This window comes from Artemia sp. Qi Xiang Cuo, chromosome 5 (genome assembly GCF_049724085.1).
Source record: "Artemia sp. Qi Xiang Cuo chromosome 5, ASM4972408v1, whole genome shotgun sequence".
Lineage (NCBI taxonomy): Eukaryota > Metazoa > Arthropoda > Branchiopoda > Anostraca > Artemiidae > Artemia > Artemia sp. Qi Xiang Cuo.
The window spans coordinates 18,298,851-18,308,257 of record NC_142798.1 but is presented as its reverse complement, the minus strand read 5'-3'; the positions used below and the strand labels follow the sequence as shown (position 1 = coordinate 18,308,257).

The window sequence follows — 9,407 nt, the reverse complement described above, 5'->3', positions numbered from 1 at the left end:
TTTGTGTGTGTGTGTGTGTGTAAGTTTTTGTGTGTGTGTAAGTTTTGGTGTGTGTGTGTGAGTTTTCGTGTGTGTTTGTTTGTTAGTTTTTTTTTTTTTTGTTTTTTTTTGTTTGTTCTTTTATGTTTTTGTGTTGTTTTAAGTTTTCGTGTGCTTGTGTTAGTTTTTGTGTGTGTGTGTGTGTGTAAGTTTTTGTGTGTGTGTGTGTAAGTTTTGGCGTGTGTTTGTAAGTTTTCGTGTGTGTGTGTAAGTTTTCGTGTGTGTGTGTAAGTTTTTGTGTGTGTGTGTAAGTTTTTGTGTGTGTGTAAGTTTTTGTGTGCATGTATGGGGACCGGGGGGAGGACCTTTGGGACCCAGGGTGGGCGTTTGGGGAGCAGGGGCCCTTGAGGTTTGATGGTTCTTTGGGAGCCCGGGGTATCTTTGGGGGCCAGGGGAGAACCTTTGGGGGCCCGGGGGACCAGTGGGGGCCGGTTGGCCCTGTGGGTTCCTGGGGAACTTTTGAGAACCAGGGGAGGACCGTTGGAGGTCTGCGGAGGGCGGGTGGGGGATAACATTTCGAAATTTTTACTTTTTAGTTTACTTTTTGCGGCGCATCCCTGCAGCGCATTCCTGCGGCGCATTCCTGCGGCGTATTCCTGCGGCGCATTCCTGCGGCGCATTCCTGCGGCGCATCCCTGCGGCGCATCCCTGCGGCGCATCCCTGCGGCGCATCCCTGCGGCGCATCCCGCGGCGCTTCCGGCCGGGACCTGGGGCCGCATCCTCTGGGGCGCATGCCCTGGGGCACGGGGCCTTGTCCGGGGGCATTGGGGCCTGGGGGACCTTTGGGGACCGGTGGAGGGCCTCTGGGGTCCGGGGTGCCCTTTGGGGGTCCGGGGGCCCTTTGAGGACCAGAGGAGGGCCTTTGAGGGTCTGAGGAGGGCGTTTGGGGGGCTGGGGCTCTTTGGGAGCTGGGGGGACCTTTGAGGAGCGAGCGCTTCCTTCGGGGTTGGGGTGGGGGATCGGAACCCTTTGGGGTTGGGGTAGAGGACCTCACAACACTGTTCAAATGGAACTTGTGTATTATAACGACCACAGAGTTTCACCCTCAAATTCTCTTCTATAACCTTTCCTAAAATCTTCTTTCAAAATGTCTCTAACTGTTTCGCCGAAATAGTTCCATAGCCTGTCTAAAACGGTTTCGCCCAAATAATCCCTAAACGTAATTTCAGCGTGTTCCTTTTGTTTTTGGCATCTCTGCGCTAATGCATTTCAAATTAATAAGAAACCTGATTCCCGCGCTAAAATAATTCATCGCTAAGATGTTTCTTGGAGAATTGTTTCCATGGTCTTTGGTTATTAATATCCTTTGGAGTTCGACCAAAAGAGTTGTTTCCGAGGCAATGACATTAATGACTTGGATCTATTCCTGGAGAATCGTTTCTAGGCGAAAATTTTTAAAGTCTGACAGATGATGTCATTGGTTGATTGATCTGTCAAGAAAGGGGAATTAATTTGTTGTTTCTAAGGGGAATTATTGATTCACGATAGGTGAATTGAGGTCGACAGCACAGGTGTTCCAAGGTCGATGTTGTTGTTGTTGTAAGTGCACGCTCTCAGCGAATGTCAAGGTCGATGTTGTTGTTGTTGACATTTAGGTCATTGACCCCATTAACCACGTGTTCTCCCTAATGACTCTATGCCCATATATGGTGTGGGGTTCGGAGTCTATGCCCATATATGGTGTGGGGTTCGGAGATATTATGGCCATTCTACTTTTAGGTATATTGTCATTAAATGTTTAATAAATAGAGATGGTATTTTGTTTGGGTTAAGTTATGCTTTTAAAATAATGCGTTCTTTGCGGCCCCTTACCATAATTCTTTGTTGGAGTTATTCATAATCTTGTGACTGAAGTATTGTATTTTCATCATTTTTTCTGTATGTTGCATTAGGATTAACCCAACTTCACTTCTCGAGTGTACTATATAATACAAAAGTACCCCGATCCCAGAAAGGAAACCGGTTTCTGTCAGATCTTACTCAACGTAAGTCTTGAGTGTCTTTCGTTTAACAGACAAGCACCTTACCAAAACTTCTTAAACTGTCTCTTATTCCTAAATCCTGTTAAATATGTGTGTTTTTTGCATATAGGAAAGATGAAGGATAGCGAAACTTGGTTCAATTGGCTTTCTGCAGCTATTTCAAAAATCAAGTCACAAAAGCAACGACCGTCGGTGGAAAGAATATCTCATGCAGTCCGCACATCCCATGGACGTGAGAATGGACATGTAATTCTAACTGATGCAGTTATTGCTGAAAGACTTGAAGAAGCGGTTAAGTTGGGCCAGTTGGTGAAGTTGATGAGTAAAGGAACCTTTTCATACCAACTAATTAAGGAATTAAAAAGGAGGCATTCGGTATTAGACGAATCCACAGATCTTTGTAAGGTAAGAATTTTTATTTGCTATTTGGCTTATTAATTGTTAAAATAGTTAAGGTATTGTATATCTTAATATAGATTTAGGTTAACATCTATCGTACGATTTAAAAGGTATTAGATAGGTTGAGGAATTTTCAACTGTGAGTTTGGGAAGGTTAAAAAAAAAAAAAAATGCTATATTTAGTTTTTGGCTATTCTTACACCTTTGTCAACTAACGAGAAAATAATCTGTGCGACTCAAGAATGATAATATCTGTTTCATGCCCTGGGTATCTGTGATTTCTGAGACCCTTATTCCGTAGATATTATGTTTTTTTCTCAATATATATATATATATATATATATATATATATATATATATATATATATATATATATATATATATATATATATATATATATATATATATATATATATATATATATATATATATATATATATATATATATATATATATATATATATATATATGGCTTGCGTAAGTGCTCGGCGTAAGTACCTGGCACACCGTCGTACTTAAAATGTGGCTGCCTTATTTTATCACTAAAAATCTTATTTTTGTCAGATAAAATGTAAGTATAATTAACACATCAACAACTTCATAATAGCACATTGAGCACATTAGTAAAAAAAGGCAACCATTGTATTAGTCTTGTACTTTCGTTTTTTCCTTCACTTAATAACCTTTAAGCTAGAATCGTGACTACTATTTCAAGAAGGTCGGAGATGTTAACAGTTGACCCAAAACTGCTATACAAGAAAGTAGCAATAATAAAAAAAACTATTTTGATTCTGTTAATGTTCAAGTTTTCCCAGAATGGAGTGCGAACAGGTCGTAAGAACTTAAACGAAATCGGAACTTCAAGGGAGAGGATATTTAGTTAAGCTTTGGTGTAGGAGGACCGCTTGCAGCTGTGTTGGCCTCAAACGGCTTGGTGCTGCAGGGAATTGTTATTAGTAGTCTGGACCGTATCTAGGATTTTGGTTCGGGGGGAGGGGGTATACAAAAACTTAAAAAATTGTCCCGGCAAAATATTGCCCCGGGCGGCTTAGTGCTACATTGAGTTATCATTATTATTCGTAGTAACGTTCAGGTTCTCATTGCAATGTAAGGGTTATTCAGCTAAATATATTAAGTAAATAAGCAAGACAATGACATAAATTAAAAATAAGGGCACATTGCTGGCTTTAATTTTCTAACATTAAATCTTTCGTAGGGAAAATATCTAAAAATGTTTGGCGTCTTGATACTTAGAATGTGCTTAACTTTTAGAATGCGGTGTAGCTACATATATAAACTTGGTGTATAAAACCCAGGAGGATGGTGCCTAATGTACCTCTCCGGTGCTTAATGTACATCTTGTAGCGCCGCTTGTTCCGCAACATGCGTCAGACACACTTCCACAACACCTTACTTCTTCGCACGAGGCATGGCACACTTGGTGCCACACGTGGCGTCTACTATCTAATGTATACGATTTTGAAAATCTTTCGAGAGATTTTCAAACTAAATTAGCTAGTCACTTGGTTGGCTTTGCTCCACTGTTAGCGTACGCTTTCGTGCGGGACGTGCTTTTAACCTATTTTGGTGTCTATGAAGTGTGTGCAGTTTACTAATCATGAAGTCTCTTGCAATCTCTTTGCTGAAAGCTATTAAATAATTTATTAGACAGCATTGCCTTTCCATATACGATTGCAACCAAAATATATGTAAGAACTGGTAAAATTTCTAACAAGACAATGAAAATAAAATAAAAAAAACTTACATAAAAGCCCGAATACGAGGGGTTTGGGTTCGTATTTGGGTTCACATCCAGAAACCTTTATCAACGGGAAAAAACAAAAACAAGAAACAAGCTTTAATAGACTATATGAAAAAACAAAGAAAGCCAACAAATGCTATGCGAAAAAGGAAAAATGAGAAGAAACTCACATTTAAGCAAACAATTAAAACAAATTAAATTTTACCCGTGTTTAAATGGGGTGCTACAATTTTGGCGAACCGTCACAAGCACGAAACGTCATAACATCGAACCGTCAGAACATCGAACCGTCAGCACCTCGAACCGTCATAACATCTAAAAAATTTATAAGTTTATATAATAGTAACAAGTATATAATAGTTTAGAAACAAATTTCAGCTATATACTTGCACATCAGGGGGAGGGGTGGGGTAAAGCATAGCACATATTAAATACGTAACCTAACCTAACCTAGGTATCTTTTTCCCCCTGAACCCCAAAAAACTGAAGTTTTAAAATTTTTGATTTTATGACGGTTCCAGTTTCTGACGGATTTTTTGTCGATGTTGTTACGGATTTTGTACTGCTCCTGATGGTTCGATGTTATGACGCCTTCCCGTTTAAATGTGTTCCCTTTCGTTTTCCTTTGTTTTCTTTGTATAATATTTGTTTTTTTCTTTTTTTATTTTTTTTTTGTTTAAGTTATTTTTTTGTTGGTTTTTCCTGTTGATAAAGGCTTTTGGATGTGAGGCCAATATTTTTGGATTCTTATTATTATTTTTGTATAGAAAAGGGTTTTTTCACTATTTCATCAAAAGATTTTACCCGTTTTTGTATATTTTTATTTCAGTTGTAAAAGCTAAGTAGACAAAGAAATCAGCACGGTGGGTTTATAAGGCGAGGAAATGGAAAAAGACACCCGGCATTCCTGCTTTGGTTTCCTTCTGCCTTTACGTACCCATGCCCTTCAGGGGGTTTGGAAAGTTTTTCAGCGTACAGTTTCAGAACGGAGGCTATTGACCCCCTACAAACTTTACCCCCCCCACAAAATCTATACATATATATATATATATATATATATATATATATATATATATATATATATATATATATATATATATATATATATATATATATATATATATATATATATATATATATATATATATATATATATATATATATATATATATAATATTCTGTATTCAGTTATGTAGTTTTTGGTGGTAGAGGATGCCAAATAAAAAACAGAAAAATGGTTGACAAATCAGTTTAAAATTCGCTAAAAAATTTAATCACCAAATAACTTCGGTTTAGCTTTCCTTTGTAGGTAAAGCAGTCATGGGAATCAAAAGACTGTTAATGTTTGAATTTTACGAACAAGCGTTGTCAAACTTAACCTATTAGTTTTTCTTATTTACTTTCACGGTTCAACACAGCAACACTGACGAAAATGTAATACTACCCCGATAACTTTATAATGTGAAACAGTAGGTCCCTTCTGGGTCATTTATCGTCATCCGTGATTTGTTAGCTGTAAATAAAACTGTATTTGACTGACTTTCGTTTTTGGCATCATTGCATGACTGTTCCAAGCCAATTAATCTTTTTGCTGTATTTTTATGTCACCGAAGCACTAATTTTTGGTTACATCGACTGGAGAATATCAAATAATAAAAAAAAGTATAAATGCCTTCATACAATGGCAAAACGTTGGCATATCTAAATTATTTCTTATGATAAAGTTAAATATCGGTAAACGGTTTCTCCAGCAAACACGTTTCGTTGCAAGATTTGTAGTATCTTCTATGGACATTGATAAATTAGATGCAGGTTGGGCAAACTTACAAAGGATGCTAGAACTTTTAAAACTTTATGTTTGTTGAAGTTGGCCGAGTAAAACCCTATAGGTGATCAGTGGTAACTAAGTAGAACCCACTAGGGACAGGAAAAAAGTGTTAGAATCAGCGGTGTATCCAGGGAGCGAGGGGGCGCGCCCCCCTAAAGTAGTCTAAAGTAGTGTAATTTACTTAATTAACGCAAGTTTGTTTTAATTGAACTTGCTCCCAACGCAAGTTTATAGGATCAACTTCTTTTGCGCCCCCCCCCCTAAAAAAATCCTGGATCTGCCCTTGGTTAGAGTCGTGAGGCCGTCCTATCATGAGGGATCCAATCGATCGGTTAGTGGTAGCAACTCTAAGAAAAGAACGAATCTATAAAAACAAAAGATATTCTTCTCGGCTTATTTCAAATGTTTTAAATCTTATTCATCACAAATTCACCATCAGCAGTTGTTAGCACGAGACAATTTATGTAATTTAGGGAAAAGGATGAAATACCCTCCAAAATGGGTACAATCTTGATAAAAATTAATTATAAATTTAGCACATATGAGAGGCATGAATTGAAGATAAATAATAGTATTGCAATGACATTATATATTGTATGAAATGTGTTGTATTCAGACAATATTAAACCGTTCGGAAATTACTGATCTAGACTAAAGTTCTTAGTGATGGGACAATACTGATTCTAATACCAGTTCTACGTCAATTTCTCAAGTCCCGATTTTGAGTTTACTTAATCGTATTTTTATAAAGAGGATTGACAATGATGGAGAAGAATTAGTCATATTATGCAATCAAGTTTGGCATGTTTTGTATTATTATAAGACTCATTTTATATTTTATAAAAAAAAATCTGTGCATTTCATGGTGGTGAAGCCTCCCCCTCTTCTCCTGCGCCCGTGCTTAACAGTAAGCAGCAGTTTTTAACGAAAATTAAATTGACTTTCGTCAATTGTGGTTTAGCAAATTTGGATCCACAACAACGGCCGCCAGGGCTGTGTATCTAGGATTTTTTTTTTGGGGGGGGGGGGTACCAGAAGAATGAAAAAAGGGTTTAATTCTTCTGAGGTTTTGTCTGATGTTCTCAAACAACGTTTTTTTTATTATTAAAGACCAATTTGCATTTCTATTTTATAAATAAGCTTCTTGCCTTAGCTTTTGAATCCAATAAATTTATGTTTTAAATTCTGAATTATTATTGGCTACTTAAATAACTTTTAATTAAGGCCTTTAAATTAAGTATTGCAAACTGTTGCATTTCCTGGAACACTCCTGAAAGATATTTGGCAAGGTTGTCATCTCTCTCACGACCGGGGAAGCGATTGCGTTATATGTTTAGCCAAGGCATGCGCTCGTGTCATATGCGCATTATTTTGAAAGATGAAGCGCAGTAAAAGGACGGTTTCTGCGTAATAGATTTTAGGTAATATGGTTCCGGTGAAGTCACTTGGCAGTTAGTAAAGAAGACGTTTTTTCTTCTGTTGGCCATAGAGCATATTTTTTCTATTATGGCTTAAATCGCGTTTTGCGGATGGAAGATGATAGATTGCCGAAAATCGAGTGAAGCTTCAGATTGGGGGGAAGGATGAGCCTCTGTTTTGCATCGGGTGTTAGTAGATAATGAGTTGTTAGTAGATAATTTGGTAAATGACTTTGGCCTGCCATAAAAGAGAATGAAAAACCAAAGAAAAGAAAAACAAAAATGGGGTTTCCGCGTCGTTGGATTTTTAGTTTTTTTTTTAATTCTTCCAATTTTTGCTTTTTTGGTTTTTCTGTTTGCTTTCCGTGTTGTTTGTTTTTATCCAGTTTGTTTCTTTCACGTTTTCGTTCAGAAAATGTGAATGTTTTTCCTTCTGATTTTCTCTAATAGCGCTGAAGAAGCGAGGCGATTGTCCTATCGTAGTACGTTTTGTTTCGTCTAGTGTTTTCGTTGGTCTTATAACACTTCGTTCTCGTTTTTCCTTTCTTTGGTTTTTTATTATTTGTTGAGCTGTTAGTAGTAGTCGCAGTATAAAAAGAAACTAAAAAATCGTGTCTCCCAAAGCACTGAAGAGTTTATTTTGTGTTGCTATTTGAAAAAAATAAAATTCATTAAGACTAAAAATGAAAGCCTCTGGAGATATGACATAGAAACATAGGTGCTATAATGATCTGTTAGTGGGAGTCGCAGTATAAAAAGAAACTAAATAACCGCTTATCTCCAAATGCACTAAGGGTTAATTTTGTTGCTATCTTGGAAACCTGAAATTCCTAAAGACTAAGAATGAAAACCTTTGGCGGTTATGACTCAGAAACATAGCTACTGCAATGAGTTGTTAGTATTAGTCGTAGTATAAAAAGAAACTAAAAAACCATTTATTTCCAAAAGCACTGAAAAGTTTATTTTTTGTTGCTATACGAGAAAAATAAAATTCTTTAAGACTAAAAATGAAAGCCTTTGGAGATATGACATAGAAACATAGGTGCTGTAATGATTTGTTAGTAGGAGTCGCAGTATAAAACGAAGCTAAAAAACCGTTTACCTCCAAAAGCACTGAAGAGTTTATTTTTTGTGGCTATACGAGAAAAATCAAATTCTTTAAGACTAAAAATTAAAGCTTTTGGGGATATGACATAGAAACATAGGTGCTGTAATGATTTGTTATTAGGAGTCGCAGTATAAAAAGAAACCAAAAAGCCATTTACCTCCAAAAGCAGTGAAGAGTTTATTTTTTGTTGCTATACGAGAAAAATAAAATTCTTTAAGACTAAAAATGAAAGCCTTTGGAGATATGACATAGAAATATAGGTGCTGTAATGAGTTGTTAGTATGAGTCGCAGTATAAAAAGAAACTAAAAAACAGTTTACCTCCAAAAGCACTGAAGAGTTTATTTTTTGTTGCTATACGAGAAAAATACAATTCTTTAATATTAAAAATGAAAGCCTTTGGATATAGGACATAGAAACATGTTTGCTTCAATGATTTGTTATGAGGATTCGAAGTTTAAAAAGAAACTAAAAAACCGCTTAACTACAAACACAGTGAATAGTTTATTTTGTATTTCTATAAGAGAAAAATAAAATTTTTTGAAACTAAAAATGAAAGCGTGTGGCGATTTAACATAGAAATATTGGTTATGTAATGAGTTATTCGTATGAGTTGCAGTATAAAAAGAAACAGAGAAACCATTTACATCAAAAGGCAATGAAGAGTTTATTTTTTGTTGCTATACGAGAAAAATACAATTCTTTAAGATTAAAAATGAAAGCCTTTGGAGATATGACATAGAAACATAGGTGCTGTAATGATTTGTTAGTAGGAGTCGCATTATAAAAAGAAACTAAAAAACCGTTTACCTGCAAAAGCACTGAAGAGTTTATTTTTTGTTGCTATAAGAGAATAATAAAATTCTTTTAG

At 36.3% G+C, this 9,407-nt stretch overlaps 1 protein-coding gene across 3 annotated transcripts in view; it reads left to right on the top strand.

Annotated features, from left to right (window-relative positions):
• Positions 1–9,407, top strand: part of LOC148951899 (uncharacterized) — a 137,558-nt gene that overhangs the window by 21,976 nt on the left and 106,175 nt on the right. For all 3 annotated transcript variants that reach the window (XM_089089385.1, XM_089089384.1, XM_089089386.1), the window contains exon 2: positions 2,132–2,427. In XM_089089385.1, coding sequence (XP_088945511.1) covers positions 2,137–2,427 — 291 coding nt within the window. In that variant the 5' untranslated portion in view covers positions 2,132–2,136. The remainder of the gene's footprint in view (positions 1–2,131; positions 2,428–9,407) is intronic.